Below are 25,295 nucleotides of genomic sequence, written 5' to 3' on the forward strand. Positions count from 1 at the left end.
AAAACCAGGTGAATGTCTAGTGGAATTTTAAGTGGGTATTGCTAGGGTTCACATGGGAGGCTGCTGGCAGTTCAAGAGAGAAGTAGAAAGGTCTTGTCTGAAATGCCCCTTCCAAAGAGGCCTGGAAGAGCTGTGAACACTACCTGCCAGAAACAGCAGTCTGGAAGGGCTTGTGGGTACTTCAGATTGATGAAGTGAAATGAAATGTAGACTGGTGGTGCTGTTGGTGATGATGAGATCTCATGGACCAGAAGTGTGAGAGCACGGAGAATTGGGAAATATAGGTTAAGAACGAATGAAAGGAAGACTCTAAAATACTTGATTAGCAACGTCTCCTAACATATTAAGTGCTGAAATGATAATGTCTAATACTACCATTCTTATTTTATTTGGTTTGGTTTATTTTTTTTTTTCGGCACTGGAGATGGAACCTAGGGCCTCATGGTAGGCAACCTAGCTACTACCATGGATACAAACCATAAATACTACCAATGGATGCAAACTCTGTTTTACTTTTAGAGACAGGGTCTCACTGTGTTGCCTCAGTCTTGTCAAGAGCTCATTCTGCACATCAGCAGGTCACGCAATCAAAAGTATTTGCCCTCGGCCTCTGGACTAGCGAGGATTACAAACCTGGACCTCTAGGCCCAGCTAGAACAGCCAAGAATGGGAGGTTCAGAACTTGATGCCATGGTGTTATCAATCACCGAGAGGAAGTGGATACTGTAGGTTATCTTGAAATTAAACTGAAAGACTAGAGGTGTTTGGGTTTTTTTCCCCGATTAACTTAGGTAATTGGTTTTTTTTAAAAAATAATTTTTACTAAGTTTGTTCTTTGACAATTTTGTGTGTTCTTGTTCTCACTCCCCAGTTTTTAAACCTCCCTCCTCTCCTCCCTACAAGACCCTCTTCACATTTATATCTTTTCCTTTTGCTTTGGGACCCACTGAGTTTGACCAGGGCTGTCTATGTAGCCATGAGTTTAGAACTATCCTTTGGGAACTCCTAGACTCACAGTGGGTACCTAGCTAAAGACAAGGATCTTCTCCCCCAGAACTGAGAGTAGCCTTTGTCCATTAGTATAAACACAAATATTTACAAGAGAGTTTGACATTATGTTGGTTTAGGGAAACAATAGTAGTAAGTTTTTCCTAAGGCCTAAGACTTTCTCAGCCATGAGGTTTAGGCCAAGTTTGCAGTATGAGGAACAGGCTACAAATTCAATCAGAGAAGTTGATTGAGCCATAGCAGCTGTGACATTTTGGCACAGTGAGGACACCTTACCTGGCAGGTTGGTATTCATAGTTCATAGGCTGCTCAACGTTGAGCAAGATGATTGATGCTATTTCTCTGATGCCCGGCACAGTGCCTTCTAGCACTGCCACAGCTAACCAGTAAGGAGGAAGCTTCCAGATTTCCAGATCAGTTCCAGCTTGATTAGTCTGTACCTTGAAACCGAGGTGTATGGTATTGTCAACAGGGTCTTGTTAGCCGTTTCTGTTGAATAATGAGGCAGAATGGTGACAGTCTGTATTGTTTTAGGGGTCTCCACACCTGGCAAAAGAAAGTAGTATCTAGCCATGCAGGATATTTTATAACTTTTTTTTTTTTGGCTTACAGAGTAATACTTTTCCATATACTCTACTTTTTTGGTTAGTCCTCTCGCCCATCCTCTTCTTCCTCATTTCCTACCCCTGTGTTTAAACACTCTCAACCCTGTCTTTTCCTTCTCTACTTTTTACATTCGCTATGCAATACTTTCCCCACCCCCTCCCTTAAGGCGTCCTTCATGCCCTTCTAGATTCCTGGCTTCTGCAGGTACTCCAGAGTAAACACACAAATCTATAGTTTTGGAGCTAGGATCTCTCTCTCTCTCTCTCTCTCTCTCTCTCTCTCTCTCTCTCTCTCTCTCTCTCTCTGGAAGAGCACATGCAACATTTATCTTTCCTAGTCTGTGTTACCTCATACTTCATTCATTCTATTCTCTTCTTTGACTAGTTCTATCCATTCCATTCAACTGCAAATTTCATTTTTTTTTCCTCACAGCTAACAAAAATTTTGTGGTGTCTACATACTATATTTTCATTATCCATTTATTAGCTGATGGTCATATAGGCCAATTACATTTCCTAGCTATTGTGAAAAAGGGTAGCAACAAACATGAGTGAGCATGTATCTCTCTGTGTAAAAGACAGGGTCCTTTGGATATATGCCCAGGAGTGGTATAGCTACACTGTATGGTAACTGTAGGTTCTAGCTTTTGGGGGAGCCTCCACACTGATTTCCATAGTGGCTGTACCAGCTTATACTCCCACCAACACTGGGTACGGATACTTCTTTCACTACATCTTCACCAACGTTTGATTGTCATGTGCTAGCCATTCTGACTAACATAAGATGGAATCTAAAGGTAGTTTTAATTTGCATGACCCTGATGGCTAATGATGGCAAATGCTTTTTTAACATGCTTGTTTATCTGTTTGGAATTATTCTTTTCAGAATTCAGATCTGTAGACCATTTGTTTCATTTTTCTGTGTGTGGGTATTCTACTTGCATGTACCTTTGTGTACCACATGTGTGCCTGGAACCTGTAGAGGCCAGAAGAAGGTACCAGATCCCCTGGAACTGGAATTAAAGATAGTGGTGACCTGTCCTCTGGGAATTAAACCTTGATACTCTGGAAGAGCAACCAGTGCTCTTAACTAGACATTGCTACAGTCCCCATTTTTGATTGGGTTGTTTTTTTATCTTGATTTTATATTTATATTTTAGTCCTTTGTATAGTCTAGTCCTCTGTTGAATGTATCACTGGCAAAGATTTTCTTCCATGTCATGGGCTATTGTTTTGGGTGCCTAATGATTCAATCAACCATCTCCTTCGGTGCTTTCTTATTTCAGAGATCCCATTGGTCAATAGTTGGCCTTTCTGTTTGATTTGTGCCACATGTAGAAGGTCCTTACTTGTGTCTTATCTTGTGGCATATTTCCTGCCTTTTCAGAGTTTCAGGTTCTATGCTGAGGTCATTGATTGATTTGTAGGTGTGTGTGTGTGTGTGTTAGATTAGGATATAGTTTCATTTTTCCACATGTAGACATCCACTGTCCTCAACAATTTGATGAAGATTCTGTCTTTTCTATACTGTATGTTTTTGGCATCTTTCTCAGAAAGAGAAAGGGGGTGGCTGTAATTTTATGGACATATATCTGGGCGTCTAAGTGTTCTATTCTGTTCTATTGACATATGTGTTTGTTTTTGAACTAGTACCATGTTTTTCATTACTACAGCTCTGTAATATGATGTGAGATAGGCGATGATAATCCCTTTAGTATAATAGCCTTGCCTATCCAGGGTCTTTTGAACATCCGTGTAAATTTTAAAATTGTTTCTCTGAAGAATAGCATGGGGCTTTGGTTGGGAGTGAATCTATAAATTGCTTTTGGTAGGAGGATCGTTTCAGAATATTTAATTCTTCTAGTCCATGAGCATGGGAGGTATTTCCATCTGATAGTATCTTCCTGGAGTTCTTCCATCAGAGTTTTAAAGTTTTCATTGTAGAGGCCCTCCAGCTTCTAAGTGGGGTTTATTCCAAGATAATACATCTTTAAGACTACCATGAATGGAATTGTTCTCTGATTTCTCTCCCAGGGTGTTTTCATTGGTATATAGAAAGACTGCTGATTTCTGTGTGTGTGTGTGTTAATTTTGTATCCTGCTACTTTGCTATTTATAAGTTCTGGGGGTTTGTGATGGAGCTTTTTAAATGTCTTATAAGTAGAGTATCATCATCTGATAACAGGAATAGCTTAACTACTTCTCTTCCTATTTGAATCAATTTTATTTCCTTCCTTTGTCTTATTGCTCAAGCAAGATTGTAGAGCACTGTTTTGAATAGGAGTGGAGAGAATTAACAGTTTTATCTTAGTCCTGATTTTTATACGATTGCTTCAGATTCTTCTCTATTTAGCATAACGTTGACTACAGGTTTGAAAACAGAGCCTTTATGATGCTGATGTACGTCCTTTCTAACATTATTCTTCCTAGGGCTTATATCATAAAGGGATTCTGTCTTTTTTCCAAAGGACTTTTCTGTGTTTATTGAAATGATCATGTGATTTCTGTCTTTGAAGTCCATTTATATGACTTATTACACTTACGAATTTGAGTAAATTAAATCAGCCTTGCATCTCTGGATAAAGCCAACTTGATCATAGTAAATATTTTGATGTTTTCTAGTTTTTTCCTCTTTCTCTTCTTTTGAAACAAGGTCTGTCTGTATAGCCCAAGCTTGCTTTAAACTGATGGTTCTCCTCCTATCTTAACCTCCTGGATGCTGGAATTATGATGCAAAGACAAGTCTGGAATTTTAGGTAAAATAAAGTCACTTATGAAAACTTTTTCTCTGTGTGCTTATGTTATCTAAAGAAGGTTTATTTTGCTGATGATAAAAGATGATATTTTACCATTATAATTTAATTATATTATGATTTTCATAATTATTTTTCCTCACAAAAGTGATAAGGTAGCTATTCAGTTTCCTTTTGTATAGCTGTAGATTTAGATGAAGGTTGCTAAGCTAATAAATTTATATTTCTCTTTTATTTTTTGTTATAGTTTTTATTGAAGGCCTATGCTTGTCTACTATTCTATGATAGCAATGGCAGCAGTTTGTAGATGGTGCAGTGAGATAAAGTGGTCCTCAGAGAACTCTACTGTTTTGTGTTAAAGAAGAAGGCAGAAGCAGATGCTTTGAAAAAAAAATCAACCATCGGAGTTTCAAGGGGCTGTGTCATGAAAGAAAATAATTTCTGGTTGTGTCAATCATTCTGAAAATACATTTGTATTTTGTATTTTAATAAGTAAATGTTCGCTCAAGAGAAAGAAAATATTTAGTTATTCCCAAACTTCTTAGTTCAAGAAGCTGTGTTTTGTATATATCTTATAGCAAAGATTTTTTTTTTAATAATAAGAAAAGGTAGATTTGTGGTTGGGTGGATAGTGGTTGGATGGATGGATGGATGGATGGATGGATGGATGGATGGATGGATGATCGACAGACAGAAAGGACACTGAGGTTATCCGCACCTATCTTTTGTGTCCCTGGAACCACTTTCTGGCTCATTCTCTATATGAGAGTCAGGACGACAGTGTGTGTCTTTATCAGTTTGGGTCTTAAATCATTAAGGACTGAGCCACAGGCGCTGGTGGTAGCTTACAGAGACTCTCAAGAGTACTGCACTGGCAAGGAGACTGGAAGGAACTGATTTACGGTGCAGCCAGGTCGCTGGGCATGTACTGCTCTCTTGCTGGATGCCTTTCCACAGAGCAAATAGTACAAAGTGCATGCAGTGTCTTGGCATTTCCTCAAGGGAGTTCATAATGTACAATGTGTTGTGTAGTAAGATGGCCTAATTTGTGTATTAAGACAGCCCTTAAAAAAATAAAGCAAGAAGTCTCCGGAAATGAGAGCAGGAAAAGCTCAGAGGGGGCAGACCATGAGCTGTGATTTTTAACAAAGTAAAACTGAGAGATGCATGAGTGTGATCTGGTGGATGGAAGAAGAGAAGCTGCTTCCTGGCAAAGCTCAGAGCCAGGAAGGAGCAAGTCCCTGGGCAGCCAAAGCATGAGGAGTAGCTGAGAAATCCATGAGTAGCCAAAGCATGAGGAGTAGCTGAGAAGTCCATGAGTAGCCAAAGCATGAGGAGTAGCTGAGAAGTCCATGAGTAGCCAAAGCATGAGGAGTAGCTGGAAAATCCATGGGTAGCCAAAGCATGAGGAGTAGCTGGAAAATCCATGGGTAGCCAAAGCATGAGGAGTAGCTGAGAAATCCATAAGTAGCCAAAGCATGAGGAGTAGCTGGAAAATCCATGGGTAGCCAAAGCATGAGGAGTAGCTGGAAAATCCATGGGTAGCCAAAGCATGAGGAGTAGCTGAGAAATCCATGGGTAGCCAAAGCATGAGGAGTAGCTGAGAAATCCATAAGTAGCCAAAGCATGAGGAGTAGCTGAGAAGTCCATGGGTAGCCAAAGCATGAGGAGTAGCTGAGAAATCCATAAGTAGCCAAAGCATGAGGAGTAGCTGGAAAATCCATGGGTAGCCAAAGCATGAGGAGTAGCTGAGAAATCCATGGGTAGCCAAAGCATGAGGAGTAGCTGAGAAATCCATAAGTAGCCAAAGCATGAGGAGTAGCTGGAAAATCCATGGGTAGCCAAAGCATGAGGAGTAGCTGGAAAATCCATGGGTAGCCAAAGCATGAGGAGTAGCTGAGAAATCCATGGGTAGCCAAAGCATGAGGAGTAGCTGAGAAATCCATAAGTAGCCAAAGCATGAGGAGTAGCTGGAAAATCCATGGGTAGCCAAAGCATGAGGAGTAGCTGGAAAATCCACAGGTAGCCAAAGCATGAGGAGTAGCTGAAATAGACTTAAAGGGACAGGGGAGTCAGAGTGGAGTGCCTTGCGCCTGAGTGTTTTAGAAGGTAGAATGAACAGCCAGTGGCAATGAAAAGCTGTTTCAAAAACTTAGGATGTAGCATTTGGACTGAATAAGGAAAGGTCACAGGAGAAAACGGAAGAGACTGGTAGTTATGGCTTGGAGAATATAATGAGTAAAAGAGGTGGAGAAGGAAAAGAGTCAGCAAGAATCACAGAGTTCTAATTTAGAAGTAGTCAGGGTGAGGGATTGCCATTAATTATGGAAATTAGCTGAATCCTCTCTGTTTCATCCCTTAAATTTATAGCATTTCCAAATGGAGTCACCGTTGGCTCTTATATAATTATACGTCTCAACTTTTTAAATGGCTTTTCTCTATTTCTTTCCTTCTTTCTTCTGGGACAATTCAATTAAGAAAGGGGAAAATGGGCATTTCAGAGAAAACCATCTTCTGTGTGGTCACTTCCTACATAAAACAGCACTAAGAATAAGCTCACCTCAATTGTCTGGAACATCTTGAAAGTCAGATTTTGTATACTGGCATCAGCGGTTTGTAAACACTTAGCAGCTACAGCTACTTCAACCGTGGAAGACGCCAGCCACATATGAGAGTAGAAACAATAACAGGTTCAAATAGTCATCGACAATTTGGCCATTCTTATTTTTGTGTAGGGATGTTTGGAGTTGTGTGATAGAGCGGAACGAATCATCTGATTGTCTATTGCTAGGGTTTGTACACCGGCTTTAAATAATCTACTAGTCACCAGAAACCTAAGCGGTGACTTTCTAGAATAAGTGACACTGACGTAGATGAGAAGGAAGAACAGTTCTTGCAGCGTTGATGGTGTTTTGCAGTGGGATTATATTTAATGATTTACCCATCCCACAGCGTGCATGAATTTTAGGTCCTTATGAGAGCCTCTAAAATAGAATATATTTTCAGTTACTCCAGAGGTTGTAAATTAGAGACTCTGAAGTGATAAGTGATACTCTTTAATACTGAGAAGTTTTGTCTGACAGATGAGAAGTTTTAATCCTGAGAACTTTTACTGACAGATGAGAATTTTTAACTTGTTATTGATTTAACATGGACCTCAGTAAGCAGCCTTGTTTCTAATGTTTCTAACAACACATATTGGGATAGTTCTTACATACTCGTGGTTTTGCTTTTGCAGACCTGGACGTTGAGCTCAGGGCCTTGTGAGTACCAGACAAGCTTCCAGCACTGTACTGCATCCTCAGCCCCTAAAACATAGTTTTAGAAGAGACCGCTCCGTCGTTAATTCACACATTAACGAACTAACATTTGAATACTTCTGTGTACCAAGTCCTGAGTTAAATGCTTGGTATATATCTTTTGTTAGGTGTGTTCCTAATATCTTAAGATGATTTTCAGGGTTGGAACAATGATAATTTTCACTTGTAACAGCAGAATGTTTACAGGTAAGTGAAATTTATAGCTAATCCCAAAGCTTTGGTTAAAACCAGTTTGTTTTGCTTTTTCTTGTGGGTCACAGCATTGAAATGATAAGGAGAGCCCTGTAAGGCCAGGGAGGAACTGCCAGAAGACCAGTCAGTTCCTGGACGCAGGAGTCCTTATGTGATGGGTGTTGCTCCAAAAAACAAAGCTCTGCCCAAAGCTGGCTTGCCTTGTCTGTAAAGTGATGGGTTTTCATCCATGTTGTCATTCTCTTTGTTTTAAGGATGGTGATAGCCATTTCATATATGTCTTTTCTCTGACTTATTGTGATTACACAACAATTCCTTTTCTAATCTGAAGCCCTAGGACGACTGAGAACAGCCACACCAGGTCCTGGAGATGATGGGAATCTGTGAGGGGAGTAAGATGGAATTCCGCTGTTGTTGTAGGAAAGGGTGGGCCTATCTCCACCTGTATCTGCCATTGGTACCTTCCAAAGCACTAACAGCAGTACGTGGAGAAGCGTTGGGCAAAGACTTAAACAGATTTAAGTTCCACTCCCTTTAATCTTTCTAGTGATATAAATGCCTGCACAGATCATGGGTATGATGGTGAGGAAATGGCTGAGGAAGGAAACACAGCTTAACTTGCTCTTTGTGATGGTGTTTCTGGGGAGAGGAGGAGCAGCGTTCTCAGGCTGATGCCCTCTGCCCGCTCCTGCTATTGTTTTTCTCCTTGGTGGGATTGAGTGTGTGATTCATTCCCTCTGAGCTCTTAGTTCCGAGGAAGCTTTCCCATGAGGGTCTGTGAGAACATGCTCCTACAATATAAGTTATGAATGAAAAAGACACTTGTGTCTATGTGTATGAAGTGTGCTCAGCACCTGTGTACCATGTTGTTGATAGTAAGACTCACCCTTCAAATATCAAGCCCTTTGAAATTAGTATGCATTATAGTTTATGGTATCCTGTAATTACTGTCATCTACCTTATTTTTAATGGTAGCGTCTCAGTAACGTTGGGCACTTATAATCAGTAATGTCTTAGATTACATGATGTAGAGTTAATGTCTAAATATTTATAGGACATTGGTGGCAGAGACATGAGGAAGACACTTCTTTTTTATCCAAAAAGGAAAGCAAGAAGATTTTTTGTTTTTTACTCCCAACAGTTGAGGTCAAGAGAGGCCATTTTACAGAATTCCATTTCTTTAAACGTCTCCTACTGGGAGGGCCCTGACAGACTGTTAACAGTGAAGAGCAGTTCTAGAAAACCCACATTTGGTTCCCAGCTCACAACCATCTATAACTCCAGCTTCAAGGGATTCAACAACCTCTCCTGGATTCTGCGGGAACCTGCTTTCCTGTGCACATAATCACAAATAAAAATAATTTTTTAAAATGTCGCATACAGATACAAAATGCAGCAGTGCTATAATCCCTCTCTAAATCCCAAATCGTCGAGAAATTAAAGCAAAGATTTACTGTAACAACATTTGTAAAATATATTCTCCAAGATTTGATCACTTCTCTGATATTCAGCTCTTTCTGACTCATGTATTCATGGTCTTGAACTGAAGAATAAAACAGCCACTTTACCATTTACTTATTTATGTAAGAAAGCTAGCTTGTCCTGCGATTTATTCAGCCAACAAATCCTCCCTGATGACAGTATGGTAAGTTTCGAGCTGATGAGGGAGGGGGACTTGATCGGGGGAGGGAAATGGGAGGCGGTGGCGGGGAGGAGGCAGAAATCTTTAATAAATAAATTAATTAAAAAAAAATCAAAGGACTTACGCACTGCTTGGGCAATCCCAGGAGGTTGTGGAGACCCCACCAAAAATGACTTTACCTCACTTTAGAAGGATATAGAACACAGAAAAATTACTTTATAAATCTCCAAAGGACATAGAATCTGGCCCTGGAGTAGGAGTGATGTTTCCAGAAGTGGTTTAGCCTTGAAGTTTGTTATAAATGTGGGCAACTTCAGAGCGACGTGAGAAATTCATCATAGCTCATGTGTCCAAGGAGAGAGAGCAGTGTTCATTCAATCACTGAAGTACTTGTCGAGGGTTCATCTGATGGCTCAAAAGGTAAAGGTTCTTGGCATCAAGCCTGATGACCTGATTTCTCTCCTCAGGACCCATAACATGGGAGTAGAGGACCAACTCTGTTCTCTACATATAGAGCACATGCACCCCCATAAATAAATACATGTAATAAAATAAAATAATCCTACCTTTATTTTTAAAAATATTTGTCAGATGATTATTGTATGTTAGACAAGGGATTTGCCCTTATAACAATTCTTTCTAGCCTTGAAATTCTGTACTTTTGGCCTTCATGACTTTTGGCAAGTTGCCTAACTTGCCTGTTCACAGAGAAGCGTGGAGACATCTGCCCTGCCTACATCTCTTGAGTCTTTAATGGAATGATAAAATATTTTTATGAATGGCAACATGTTAATGCATATATTATGCCTACAACCATGAATACATGTGTGTTTATGTGTCTGAAATATTCTGATGTCTTCAGAAGTTGTCCACTTCCTTCTGCCTCTCTCTGTGAGCAGAGTCTGGATTCTTACAATAATTCTGTGGTTAGCAACATCATTCTCTCAACCACTGTACGTAATGTTAGGTTGGGGGTTGGCTGGACGGTGGTTCAGGGACTATGTGCTTGATATGACTTGAGTGTTCTAGGAGTGTCCTTACAGTTTGGAATTAGGAATTGCTGATGTCATGAGCAGTCATATTGTCATGACAACCCCAGAATTTCCTCACTTGCCTTCCCTTCACCTTGGGACTATCAATTTGACACAGGTCTGTTGTCACTATACCCCATGTGTTAAGTGTGTTAGCGAACCCCGAATTTGTCGTTCTTAAAAACACTTGGGGCGGGGGGCGTTTATGTAAGCTCCTTAAGGTATCCTATTTCAGGATTCTAAGCTACATTTCCTAATGTTGGAAAGTTTGCCTTCATACATATTCAACTGAGTAGAAATCCACTTGTAATGCTATTTATTCTGGCTTGAACTTTATAATTCATTGGAGAACGAAAAGCTTTCCAGCAGCCTCATTTCCATGAAGGACGTCATTAATTATTCCAACATCTTCCTCTTCAGGTGAAAGAGACCTAATTTAATAACGAGCTCAGCAACTGAAGAGAAAAGGAACTTTTCATTGGCTTTCTTTCATGTTTGGAATGTTTGAGCTGAACACCTATTAGAGACCTGCCCTGATGTTTAGCATTGTCTTCTAACAAACCTTTTCACCCTTCCCAGGTGACGTGGGGTTTGTTTGTCCCAGGTACAGTTTGCTGTGCACTGTCAAAGTTGTCATTCATCTCACAGAATTTTACTCATGGAAAGGAGGTGGCTATTCCAGGTTTGAATTCATTTTGTTTTCCATGATTTAAAGATGTTGGCTCTAGTTTTGACAAACTCTGTTCACTTTCCCAACTACTTTCTGTCTCTTTGAAGATGCCGTAGCAGAGAGGTGGGTGCGATTAGGAATCCCCCCCCTTTCCCCAGCTGTTGCTCTTGCCCCAGTGTGCTCACATGCAGAGATGATTATCTTACTAATTTCAGAGATTACCCTGTAATGATAGCTTTCCTTCAGAACTTATGAGTTTAACTACAATTTGTGGAAACTTCTTTGAGTTATCTGAGATAGTTTGAAAGCAGGCCCTCAGACTTTTATAGGTCTGCTCGTAGTCCAGCAGCTCCCATACTAGGTCTCCACAGTGAAGAGGGTAGAAGATAGATATTTCCATGTGGGTAGTTCAGGAAAACAATAACTCACAGTGTGTGAAAATGACTTTCACCATATTCCAGTTTCTCAGAGACTTGATGTTTTTTTCTATAGCGTGTGAGCTACAGGTACAAATTCATTGTCATACAAACCAAAAAAAAAAAGTACAAAATACTCAAGTTTTAACTTGTTCATTTGAACGATTTTGTTCTGTTCTGTTTTAGAAAGACCAAGCTATCTATTGTGTTTATTAAAACACATAGGGAAGAATATATCTTTTAGAGTTTTTATATCAGAAGTTTAAGTGATCTTTTAATTTGTATTAATGTTTTCAAGCTGAGAGTAATAACTGCATCCAAATTATTTATAACTTTAAAAAATTTTGAAACATGTTTTTTCCATAGAAATAAGTGTCTTAAATGGTAGTTAAGGTTTTGGTTGACATATAATTTTACAATTAAACTAATCTCAAATATGTCTTCTATGGCTTTTTGAGGGAAAGTATGTTGCCAATTTCATTTAAGAATTCTAGAAGTTTCTTAACGTCATGCCAGCCTGTGGAAGATAGTCCTTCTTGCCTCTATCACAATTCCATCCCTCCAGTTGTCTCCCCAAATAAAATGGGTGGCCAGAGAGCCCGCCTTAGTAACCATTAGTAAAGTGAGATCTAAGTATTAGGTCGAAGCTAGAGTTTATATCTGAACCATTCAAAATATTTTCTAACAGTGCAAGGTTTGCCCAAGTCAACTGAATAAGAAGTTCAGTGTCCAGATCTCCTTAACCTAAAATAGGGTTGCACTCTCATAAGCCCAATGCAACTCCAATGTGTCCTAAATTGAAAATGCATATCGTAGGTTTAATCTAGTGAACAGCATGACTTGGTAATGCAAGGCACTTCAGAGGACTGGTTGTTCCCTAGATCTGTGGCTGATGGGAGCTATGGCCATGCCCCAACATTATGCCCCAACATTGTAAGAGAGTGTTATAATACATAATACACACACACACACACACACATATAAACTTTATTAATGCTTAGTAGTAATATAGACATCAGATTTGGTTTTGGAGTGGAGAAATCCAAGTTCAAACCTCACTTGCACTATCGATAGGATCTGTAACTTTGGGTAAAAAAAGACAGGCATTCTGACATGTGTTGTGTCTGTAGTATGTTTGTATGAAATGACACAGTAAATGACAGCTATTATTAGTTAATCATCCATGCAGACAGGCTGCACTTGGGCCAAACTCTTATCTTTGCTTTGCTCACTAGGAGCGATTTCGGAGCAATCCAAGCATGGGTTCTCCTAAGCGTCATCAGCATATGGCTGTGTTCATGGTGTTCTGTGTGTATTCTAGACGTACAGCTGCAGTTTTATTTTATTGTAGTGCTTTCATTTCTGTATGTGTGAGTTTATACATCTCCAGAGAGCCTTTGAGTCTGGAAAAAGACGTGCAACTTTATATATATATATATATATATATAAAAAGCAAAATAGTACATTCTAGAAAATATGGTTCTATTTCAGAGAGAGGGTAATTCCTAACTCTATTTTGTATAAAAATGGAAATATAAGGAATTTGTTGACATCATATTTTTACTTCTATTTTGCTAGCAGTCAGTCAGAAGTTTGTGAGCTTTTAAACACACTCTTAAATGGGATTATTTTTTTATGTGAACAACTTACACCAATATTTTATACACTAAGGGTTGTGATTTGCAACAACGTTGAAAAAAATTTATTTTTCCTTTTGGTTTCCAATTTAACCCAAATAAAACAGGGTCCTTCCAGTGTTTTAGTGTGTGACACGCGGACAGAGCCCACTGTAGACCCATTCTTTACTGACAGGGGAATGTTGTTTTCATCTTGTTGAACAGCCTTTTAGAAGTTGGCGCCACCCCACTGTCTGTGTCTTTCTGGTTACACAAACGTGCATGCGTGGGTGGGTTCATACACGTGCTTGTGCAGATGCTGGCATGTGGGGTCCAGAAAACAACCTTGGGAGTCATCCTTAAAAACACGTCTTTTGACACAGGGTCTTTCGTTTGCCTGGAGCTCACCAGTTAGGCTAGCCTGGGTGGTCGGCAGGCCCGAGGAGCTGCTCGATTCTGCCTCAGCCTTGGGTTATAATAGTGCTCCGCCACACTAGTGTGGGGACCAAACGCATGCTAAGATTCCTCGGTAGACACTTTTCAAACTGAGAAATCCCTCGGCCGCACTGTTTTTGGTTGCTTGCTTTAGTTCTCAGTCACTCACTCAAATGTTGCTCCCCTAAAAGAGGCTCAGCACTATGGATACTAGTGTGTATCGGGGTTGGAACCCGTGGGCTTTTGACTCTTCCCCAGCAGTGAGCTCAGCTCTGATGACCCCACAGACCTTGTCTGTGTCTGTTTTTCCTGGTCTTCTGCACAGGGCTTCCTTCTGAACATGCTCCCAAACAAAACATTTATGTAGCCGAGTATTCTACACCCATGTTGTATCCTGTATCGATCTCCCCTGCTGTAGACTGCCACAAGTACATTACAGTCTAGCCCACTTGCCCAGCACTTACCACTTAAGGCCTTGTATTACTGCTGCCAGGGTTACAGAGCCTTACCTAGGAACTTGAGATAGGTCTTTTTTTTTTTTTTTAATGCAACATTACAGATCTTGAGAGAGTTTCAGGGCTCAGGCTTTGAACCCTATGCAGGCCTCAATTTTTAAGACTACTCTTGATATTGCTTAGGGCTTCAACAGGTAGGCGAATCTGTGTTCCCTGCCTTTTCCTTTCTCCTCTGCATTGTAAGGTTTATAACCCCTCTCCCCTCCTGGAGTCTTTATGTTCATGAAACTCGAAAAACCAGAGTCTTGTTTTAAGATCATTTCTGTGGGATGAATGTCTTCTAATGTCACCCTCAAATTCCAGTTGTGCAAGCTCTTTGCTATCACAGAAGGCATCATTACCCGTGTCTCATCCCCCTACCAGCTCACAGGCTTCTGCTTGTCCCGGTTGCTCCATTGTCATTATCCCTGTGTGCACACTTCGTCTGACCCACGGTGTGATCTTGGAGAATGCTCGGTCTTGCAACTCGTGAAATGGTTGTATTCTAATACATGGTTTCTTGAGAGGACACTGGAGAACAAAAGATAGAGAAACTCTTTAGGGGATCTAGGCTCTTGGAACAGACACTGCATCAAACCGTTTTCTTGTTTCTGTCCTCCGTAGTTAGATAGCCTGAGAAGGCATTTTCATTCAGCTGTCCAACAAACGCGCATTGAAATGACCTCCCCTTGGCTAAATGCACCTGGTACTTGCCATGGAGAACCAATGTACACTCGCCTCTGTTCTTCGATGATCTTCCAGGCTTACTATGCAAGCATGAGATATTATTATACCACCCTCCACTGCTATAAAACCGGGAGGACAACAGTAGCAGCTGCCATTTATTGAGCCCGGAACCTTTTTGATGTAACACTGTACGAACATCAAGCTTGTGAAGACAACCTGAGCTGCTGAGAGGCCAACTAAACTTGCTCCAAATCGGGCGCCGAGCAAGTGGGGAACTGAAATAGAGAGATTTGTTCGGCTCTGCTTTTAATTTTGCATCCTGTATTATAAAGAGACAAGAAATTCTTTCAATTCATCTAACCAGGGGTGTGGTTTAAGCGCATATATGGTGTCTGAGGGGCTGCTACTCTGAGGAGCCTAAGCATCTCCAGGGACAGCAGCTCCCTCCAGCATCTATCTCACCACCAAGGGCTCGGGGCTCCTGGTGTCTGCTCTGCTAGCCTGCTGTCTGCTGCCACTCAGCTTCCTGTTTACTCATAGTTTCTGCTTCCTCATAACCTTGGCTCGCATATGGTTTTGGCTTGTCGTGGCCTCCCTCTCTACCCTCAGGCACTCTCTCTGTTTCTGTCCCTTTCCTAACTGGTTTAGCCCTAGGAGTTTTCTGAATCAAATTCCCATGGGTGAGAGTCAGATCGGCGAGTTCATGTTTTCGATCCCACCCAGATCATAGGTCACTGGCCAGTCTGTGGATTGCCTGCCCCTTGGGTCAGGTTCCCACAGCTTTACCTAGGGCCGAGGGTGGGGGAGGAGGAGGTGTACAGCTCAGGCCACTGTGGTCTCAGTTTCCCTGCAAAGAGGACAAGATCCACTACCCCGATTCTCACCTTTGATTCTCACCTTTGCAGTCTGACTCTCTAAACTGTTTCTTCAGTTTTTGTTTTAAAATACATGTCTTTAAAAAAAATAATAAGTTCATTTTTCTAACGGGTCCTCACTAGACTCCATCCCTGTCACTGCTCTTACAGCTCTGTGCTCATGGATTATCAAGAATTGATTGTATATGTTATATACATGATTTCACATCCCTGTTACTTCCCTTAAGTTGAGTATTTTGAATATGAGTGACCTCGTTACCTTCTATGCATTTTGAGGAAGATCAATCTTCTCTTGTTTGTATTAATGCTCTGTAGCTAAATTCTCAGTCTATTTGATGTTTGGAACTTTTGAACCCAAATGTACATTTTTTGATGTTGTTGTTTTTTAAATACGTCCTATGTTTTCTCTTTATTAAGCAGTTTATGTGACACTACAAACTACATATCAATTCTTAGATATTTTTAGTCTTAAAGTCAGTTCTCGTTCTTTCATTTTTTGGGAGGTATGGGAGCACATTCTACTAGCATCAGAATATTTTTTGTTGTCTCTTTATTTATTTATTTTTTTATCAGCTAACATTTTATCAGTAGAGAACTACTATCCAATCGAGTGTTAGCATTTCGGGACAGAACAGCATCCAGTGAATCAGAACCCAGCAAGTGCATCATGACTTGAGGGGAAAACCATAAAAAAATTAATACTGTTCTTCTGTGGTTTTGATTGTGGTTTCCGAAGAGACCAGTGGTGACAACTGAGGTTGTGCATGGGGCCTTTTCCATAGATGACTGTTTGGAATCGTGGTGATGGCTGAGGGGACAGGGTGTGTGTGGAGCTTAGTAAGTCTTCCGGAAAAGGTGCCTTCGACCTGAACAGTTGGCACTAAATCTCTCCACTTTATATTTGTGCTGGGTCATAATGAGAGAAGACCACAACTGCATGCATAGAGCAGTGGAAGACAACTCTGGTATCCCCACTGCCGTACAGGCCTGCCGTTCTGTAATCTTTAAATCCTTTAAGGGGCAGAGATCCCGTACATTTTATGGAGAAAGTTTTTACTTGCCCATTGTGCACCAAGGACCCTATCTTTTCTTTTTCTCCTTTTTTTAAATACCTGAAAAGAATTGGGATTGTGTGTGTGTGTGTGTGTGTGTGTGTGTGTGTGTGTTGCTCTCAGTAGGAGAGACTTTACTATCTATCGCTTTACGTTTTTGGAGCTTTGGGGAACATGGAAGCAGTTTGCCAAGTCACCAGCAGGATATCTGGGAAGTCTATTTTTCAAAACTTGCTGTTGTCAGAAAGGCCTCTGAATGGCCTCACTTTTGCTAGAAAGCCGACATTCACCGCTTCCATGGTGACAGCCAGAAGTTGAGTCCCTTCACTTGTTAGACAAGCTGGGGTTTTTCATTATCATAGTAGATGGGCCTTTCCAGGAAGATGTTAGAAGCCAAGGAAGACCTGTGTGTGTGTGTGTGTGTGTGTGTGTGTGTGTGTGTGTGTGTGTGTGTGTGTGTACACACACCATGGCTGTAATCCCGGAATACTGGAATACTTGCTAGGGAGTCCGCCAATTTAAAGACTGCAATCAGTCATAGTACCCTACCCAGAAATGGCATGCATGTCATGACCACTCGCTTTTGAGGTTTCTACATCACACAGGTTCAAAGCCTGATATATCCCGAGAAAAGAGCCGTGGGAGAAGCAGTTTTTATTTATTTTTTCAACCTGGGAACAAAGGAAATTACTCCTGTCTTTGTCCCTTTCTTGCCCTGTCGTATTTAATAACTAAGTTGAGGGCGCATTCTTGTTCCAATTAATATCGTTTTCAGGAAGGACACATCTCCCACTCAGATGGCTTATATGATTTTTCACTGCCTTTTTGATACTGTCGTTTTGAAGGAAAACTCTTCCTCTGTGGCACAAGAATGAAATTGAAAACTTTGCTGGGCGTCTCTGGGTGAGGGACCGGAGAGAAAAACCCGTTTGCTCTACAAAAGTGTAGTATGCGAATTGGGAGACGAAGAGGTGTGCTGGAAGGCTGATTTTGTACCGGGAAGTGGGAGTAATTATCCGCGCCTTTTCTGGAACAGGGACTCATGCGGAAGATGAAAGAAAAGGCGGCCAGTTGGCTTCCTATCCAGGTGTTCCAGCGGTTCCCAAAGCGATGCCCTTAAAAGGGGCCACCAAGTGGGGCGCGAAGCCCCGGCGACGCGTCGCCAAAGGAAGGGCCTGGGGTGGCTGCTCCCAGGAATGTGCGGCCCGCGGGGCGCCAGACCCAACCATTGCGCGGGATGGGGGCGCCGCGCAGTCCGGGTTACCGCCCCAGCCGGGGAGGCCGTGCGCGGGGGCCGAGGCCGGGGGAGCGGGCGCGGCCGGCGAGCAGGCAAGCCGGCGGGCGGGCGGGAGGCGCGGGAGGGCTGGGCGCGGCACTAGGCGGTGCGCGGCCGCTTCCCCGCCCCCGGTCGGCGCGCTCTCGGGGCGGTGGTTGAAGCGGCGGGAGGTGGGGACGCGGCGGCGCTGCTCGTCCGCTGCCGCCGGCACCGCGCGCGAACTCCGGTCCATGGCACGCAGGGCGGCGGCCCCCGGAGCTGCTCGAGAGTCGCCGGCCGCGCGCGCCGCTGCGCCGCACTTTTAGGGCGGGAGCCGCGAGCCTGTCCCCGGCCGCCGCTGCCTCCGCCGGCCCGGACAACCAAGAGGGAGTTCCCCGGAGCGCCGCGGCCCGCCTTTCCCCAGCGCCCCGCGCCCGCGATGATCTTCCCCAGCGGCAGCGGCCACCCCGGGGCCGCCGGCGGCTGCAGGACGCCCTACCGCAAGCAGGTGAGGCTGCCGCGCTCCCCGGGCCTGCGGCGATCGCGCGGGGCGGTGACCGTGTCTCGGAAGAAGGCGGCGGGCGGGGAGATGCCCAGGGGACCGGGACCGGGACGGGCCGAGAGGTGGGACGGACGGGCGCGCGGCCAGGAGCTCCGCCGGCCTGCAACAAGTTTGGGATTTTCCTGGAGACCTTTGTGTGCTGAGGAGCCCGGCATAAGTCGGGGGACACCGTTGAGCATTGCGCTGGGGACCTCCAAGAAACCTGTCTGATTCATAGGGAACCCGGAAGACGCGTGTATGTGGTGTGTGTGTGTGTGTGTGTGTGTGTGTGTGTGTGTGTGTGTGTGTGTGTGTATTTATTCGCGCGCGCCCCCTTCTTATTTTTTTAAAAAGAAAGAGAAGAAGAAGAAGAAAAAAAAAACAGGAACTTCTGTCACTTTCTCAGGGTTTTTAGAAACACAGGGAAATCCTGTGACAGAGATACTGGGATACGTCTGAGTCATACACACGCCTTTTCCTATTCTAATTTTGTTTCATACATTTTTCTAACAGATTGGACGCCAAAGGCTCTTAAAAGGTTAGATCCGAATCCCCTGCCTGGAAAAAGGAGTGCAAGCGGCAGGTTTTAGTTTCGGTCTTTTGTTTTTCATCTTTGTTTTTGAAAGGAGGTTACTGAAGCCATGTTGTGATAAATCCCACAGCCTCAGCAGCGGCGAAAACAAAACCTAGCTCTAAATTATGTTAAAAATGTGTAGGTCTGTTTAGAAAAGGTTAAACTCATTTAGAGGTCAGTTGCAGAATGCTTGTTGGGGGGGGGGGGACCTGAACAGTATTGTGGATCTTTTCCCTCCATAATAAATCTCTAGTCTACATCCTCAGCCTCAGAGACAGATCAATTAAGTTATCCCAGTAATGATACCAGCAAACCGTATCCCTCCCTGAAAACTGTGGTTCCATTAAGATCCAGATGCGTGACAGTGATGTCTGGTGTGGCTGTTCACAGGATTATTTCTCCCACTGTCTAAATTGCTTTTTTTAAACAACAACAACAACAACAAAAAAAAAAAACTCTGTCCCACCAACAGTCCATCTGAAATGTTTCCACGGTGTCAAAAAGTATAATTTTCTATCTTCTTCTCTTTGACTCTTTGTTACTTAATTTCTCTTTAAAAGAGGTAAATGTCCCTGATTTGCATGCCCACCATGCCCCCACAGTCACTTTCACCTGGATGACAAAATTAAAATCTGCACTGATGCCTTGGCTGACACCAGTGCCCAGATTGTCAGGGTTCACAAGCAGGCATCTCTCAAACTCACTTCAGGTGGCTTTATTTAAAATAAGTGCCCTCAGATGCTCTATCCTAGCGTCAGCTTCAGAAGCCAAGCCAATTTACAGGAAGTCTCCTCGCAGCCCCTCCTCCCCCGCCACCTCTCTCTACCTGAAAAGAGGGCTAATTACGTTAGGGCCTTGTCTGTTCATTTATTTGTTGTCAAAACCCAGCAGGGTGTTAGCTCTGAAATGGGAAAAGGCTCTGAGGGGGAGGCCTTTTGCTGAGAGAGGCTGGCGGCTTGTGTGTGGAGGGGGGACAGCCTGCTGGCTGGAGCTGGCTGATAAGATGCAGTCTTTTCAGGACTCTCCTTAGATTCAAAGACGAAAGGGCTTTGGCTGAATCAGAAAAAACAAACAGACTTTCTCTTTTTTTCTATAGGCAAAGAAAGAAATGAATGTGCAGGCATTATACAGACACAAGACCCCGGGTACCAGTGGTATTTGAGTCAAAGGTCTCTTTTGTTAGTATTTTGCCATTCACTGGCAAAGCACACTTCCAGCAGGGACCTGGGTTACCCTGAGTGACTTCATGATCTCATCCTGGCTTAGCCTGAATGGGAAATCTAATTAATCATATATATATGTGTGTGTGTGTATACACTAATATTCTGTTATGTTAAACTCGCACCTTTCAGTTCATAAGGCTTTCTTCAGTTCGGTGACAGAATTGGCAATTTTAAGGCTTATAATGTGGGTTGATTTTAATCTAGAAATACATAATCAGCTGTGAGAACTGATTTCAGATAACTTCCTTGAGGAGTAAAACAGGAGTGTAAGGGATACTTAAATCACCTTTGGAACGTGTTCAAGTCAGAACCACTCTTCTACAGGTAGACTAGGAGAAGCTCACTATCTGCTGCCTGGTATTTTGAATGTTTTCTGTGGATTAACAGATCTCACCACACTGATAGCAGCCCTGTGAGGCAGGTCATGTTAGTCTTCACTTTACAGTGAACGTTGAGGTGGGGATTAAATAACTTGCCCAGAGTCCACACCACCCAGTGTGCAGAGCCGGGACTTCAATTCCAGCCAGTTGGCTTTAAGACCTCACACTACACGCCTTCTGCATGTTCAGCTCTTCCCCGGGAACACCCATGCAAAGTTTCTTGGTGTCAGTCCCCACGGCTCCCTCGTCCCCTCCCCACCCTCGTCTGTGTGGGCGTGGACTGTGACACAGAAAGGAAGGGTGTGCCAGCCCTTGATGAGTTCATGGTGTGAGCATCGATGTCTGAGGTTTGCCCTGCTGAACCATGGTTAGTCCATTCTGCCTTTTACATATGTAGGAGTCACCCAATTTCAGTGGAAGCAGAGGTGGGCCTTGCTCATCCTTCTCTCCCCAGGTGCTGGAGCCAGGGCACCTGGGATAAACAGGATTTTCCTGCATCACAGGCCCGTGGGTACATCCACCTGCCTGGCTCAGGCCAGCAGCCTAGGCGTGTGAGTGCTCGCAGGGTTACCTGTTAGTCAGTGCCTAGATAAAAGTTAGTAGTTTAAGCTTCTGACGACATGGGCTCATACTATCACTGGAGGTTGTGAATTGTAGACATGAAATTCCTTAAGTAGATATAGTCTGGTAATGTGCAGCCAGCATCCCTCAACGGAAATGAAACCATTGATCAGGACTTTTGCAATTGTGAAAATCTATCTCACTGTGACCTGAAAGGAAAAGAAAGTGCTTCATATTTGAAAAGTCTTTACAAACGGAAAGTGGGTATTTCCAGTTTGATTCAGTTTTATTTCGGGTTATGTGTCTTGAGTTTCTTTCTTTCTTTTTTTCTTTCTTTCTTTCTTTTTGTCATATTTCCTGACTTCCTTCGTGCAGCTCCTTCTTGGGATAGTTGACTCAGTGACGTCATGCAGTATTAGTTTTGCAGATCACGACATGTAGCAAAGCCTTTTTGGCTGAGTGTGTTGCCCTAGTGGTTTGTCAGAGGGTTCTGGAAGTAGGTGAGCGAGCGCTAAGAATTTCAGCGTGTCTGTCTGTCTCTCTCACCAATGAGCCCCGCTTCCCATCTAAGAGGAGTTCCTCAGTCAACCTCGCTGGCTTTTGGCGAGTGAGGTGCTTATCACCCCGGTTTAAGTAGATTTACACAGTTTGCTGCTTTCTTGAAGATTAACTGGGTGTAGTTGCACGTGAGGAATTCCACCGTGATTCAGTGTTTGGCCTCGTTTAGGAGATGACATAGAAAGCTGTTGATTACTCTTCGCCAAGCAGTTTCTGTGCACGGCAATTTGTGCTCAGTAGATCGTGTTTCGTGAAGTTTGTAGACTTGAAGTTGCGTGTGGAAGATATTCCAGTGACTAGCGCCTAAGCCAATCTCAACATGTTTTTGTTACACAAAGGCAAACATTGAGGCGGAGATGGGAGGTTGGTTTGGTATGTGTGAATAAAGTTCAGCCTCTTTTTATATTGTATTCTCTCTGTGTGTTTGTGGTTCAGTAGTCTCTGTGATCACGCTAGTCTCCGTCATCCAGAGTGATGGGTTTCAGGTGCCCACTCACAGGCTTTTGTGAAGGGTGGACCCCTCCATGGCTGTGCACTGTTCCCGGGAGGTGTGCCTGTTGGCATCTCACTCTGTTTTCCGTAGTTCACGTTATGTTCCGGACACATTTCTGGATTTCCTTTTTCCCCTTCCTTCATGAGACAGACGGATGGACAGACAGTTGTCATGAACCCGCGCCATAAACTATTTAAAATGATTGCATTTTTGATCTGTTTCTTTGTGGGAGGGGGATCCAGATTCCTGTGGCTAATGTTTCTGACATTCTCATGGAGCAGGAAATACTGGAGGCGCGTGTGTCATTTCCTCCCTTCACCTCAGTGAAGTTTAATCCTCACCATTCCCATACAAAATGGAGAAGGCACTGGAAATCAAATGGGCAGTGAGATTAAATGGCCTGGTTAGTGAAAGCCAGGTCTTAGGGTCAAGGGCTGTGCCTGCTACTAGAAAAAAAAAAAAAAAGGAAGATGCCCTGTCAAGAGCAGCTGAGCCTTCTGCACTTCCCTTTACTTAGCTTCTGAAAGACATGAGGTGCACAGGGTGTCTCCATTCAGCTGGGGAATTGAGGCACTGTAATTTATTGGTGGTTTTTGTTTGTTCCAAAAAGGCCTTTGCTCCAGGGTTGTCAGCTAGCATATTGGATGTTGAGTAAAATTAGGATCTCAGATAACTTTTTTTTTTGAAAGTCTAAGTGTCTCAAATTTGTTTTGCTGTGTGTTTTTATTTACTAAATCCAGCAATTCTATCTTGGGGAGCCCAATTCACTTTTGTAAAACTAGTTATAAAACATGATTATAAAACATCCTGTTCTTGTTTTTCCATTAAAAAAATTTTTTTGCCTCTTAGCACATCCCATAAGGCCTGATGAAAACGCAGATCTCACCCTTCACCTTCTTCAGCCTTTGTGGTCCGCAGCTTCCTCCTGCACTGCAATACCTTGGCTGGAGCTCTGGCTCTGCCTTTCCCAGGCCTTTTCACTTCCCTGACCTGAGGTTCTGCTGAGTAAAGATAATTGTGCGCACTCACAAGGTGGTGGTTGTTAAGTCCTCCTAAGGTGTGATTATTATTAATGTCCCCGCAGAGTAGGCAGCAGCAAGTGCTCCCTGGAGACACTGTGAGGTCCTAGGAGACCTTGACATGGTCTCTAAAGAATGGACCCTGTTTACAGTCTCTTTAGAAGGGACTGTGTTTAAGACTGTGGGCAGCCTCAGAGGAGGGTATAAGCACTTAGAGTTCCCAACCACATTTTAAAAAAAGAAGTACTTAGCAGAGAGGTAGATCTTTGCCTTTAAACAGTTCCTCCTGTGTGTGTGTGTGTGTGTGTGTGTGTGTGTGTGTGTGTGTGTGTGTGTGTGTTTATATATATGTACAGCTTATGTGTGGAGAACTTTTTACTTTATGCAGATATTTGAAAGCAGAAAGCAAAACTTACGGATCATCCTTAGCCATACTCAGATTTGCTTTAAAACTGGCAGATTTGATCATCAGCGCAGGCAGGCTTGGTTTCCCAGAGTCCATCCTCTGCTGCGTTTGTGTGTTTGATTTTTCAAAGATGGCATCTTTACCTTATTCAGAAACAGAAACATTGTTTCGTTTTGTCCTTGGGTGTCTATAGGTGTTTCGAGGGTGTTTGTTTCTCAACTTGCATTTGCTGAGAGTGCTTGGCTCAGCTGCATTCTAAAGCCTCCCGGAGTTTAAAATAGGATGGATACATGGTAGACAAGGAGAATAGGGTTTCCTGGACTTAGGATAAGGTTAATAAATAAATAGGGAAACAGAATTCTTGGTTAAGCTAAGGAATCAATGAAGCTGTTGGTATTCAACAGTTTGTGACAGTGAGAATAAACGAGACCTTTATTCAGATGCCTGTGACCTGGAGAAATAAATAGAGATAAATCTATGTGGACCCCACTCTAAGCACAGGAATTTCGAAACAGTGAAATGCAAAGTAGGGGGTGTTACTTTGTGTTTGTTAATTGCATACTCAATGCAATTTTTAGAAACTTAACTTTAAAATACTGGGGCTGTGTGTGATGGTTATAATCAGAGCACTCAGGAGAATAAGGCAGGAGGATTCCAAGTTTGAGGCTAGCCTGAGCTATTTAGTGAGACCATGTCTCTGTAAATAGATAGTAAACAAAGTAAAACTGAACCAGAAGGAAGTGTTCTAAAATGTTCATTGCTGCTTCTGTTGTAGATCATGACTGGGTTCCTCTCTTGGCTCTTCATTTTGTTTTATTTTTTTTCAAACTTTTCTTAACTCTTGCCACCTAGAATACAAGTATAAAACTCTTGGGTTATCAAGTTTTTGAAAATGAAAACTCTTGAAAGGGTGCTTATCTTTAGTCTCTCAAAATTGTGGTGAAATACTAAAGAATTCTTTCATGTTGAGAATGTTAAAGACTAGCATAGGGCTCGCCCCCAGGGTGCATACCTGTAGTCCTAGCTACTGTGGAGACCCAGGTGGGAGGATACTCAAGGTCAGACTGGGCAGCAAAGCAAGAGTTTATCAGAAAAACGGACCCCCCCCCCCAACATCACTGCTTTCTCATACACACACAGCTCTGAAACATGAGAGCTGTGTGTGAATCATGAGAAACATGTGTGTATGCGTGCATGCACACTCTGTATGTGTGTCTGCTTGTTTCTCTTCTTGAGTCTTAGCTTTAAGGTGTAAAATCTTTCTTGTTATTTCTGATCCTCTACCTTAAAAAAAATTCTATGCCACCCTTTTGGAAATAATTTATTTTTGATACTTTTTTATATTTAAGAACATTAGATTTCCCTATCTTGAACAGACGACCTAAGCTCTTTAAAAAAACAAAAGAAAACAAACACACAAACAAATTTTAAGCCAGTAATTTAGTTTCATGAGCTAGTGTGGGCGACATGCAGCCAAATATGTGACATT

The 25,295-nt window shown here is 42.7% G+C and overlaps 1 protein-coding gene across 9 annotated transcripts in view; it reads left to right on the top strand.

Annotated features, from left to right (window-relative positions):
* The window catches only part of Rbms1 (RNA binding motif single stranded interacting protein 1), a 220,235-nt gene that overhangs the window by 67,033 nt on the left and 127,907 nt on the right, over nucleotides 1-25,295 (top strand). For 2 of the 9 annotated variants that reach the window (XM_075985068.1, XM_075985072.1), the window contains exon 1: nucleotides 18,214-18,559. The exons of 5 other annotated variants lie outside the window; for them this stretch is intronic. In XM_075985068.1, the coding sequence (XP_075841183.1) occupies nucleotides 18,491-18,559 (69 nt within the window). In that variant the 5' untranslated portion in view covers nucleotides 18,214-18,490. Of the gene's footprint in view, nucleotides 1-18,210; nucleotides 18,560-25,295 lie in introns of those variants that run through there. 2 more of the 9 variants (XM_075985067.1, XM_075985065.1) reach the window with 2 other exon arrangements.

This window comes from Microtus pennsylvanicus, chromosome 9 (genome assembly GCF_037038515.1).
Source record: "Microtus pennsylvanicus isolate mMicPen1 chromosome 9, mMicPen1.hap1, whole genome shotgun sequence".
NCBI lineage: Eukaryota > Metazoa > Chordata > Mammalia > Rodentia > Cricetidae > Microtus > Microtus pennsylvanicus.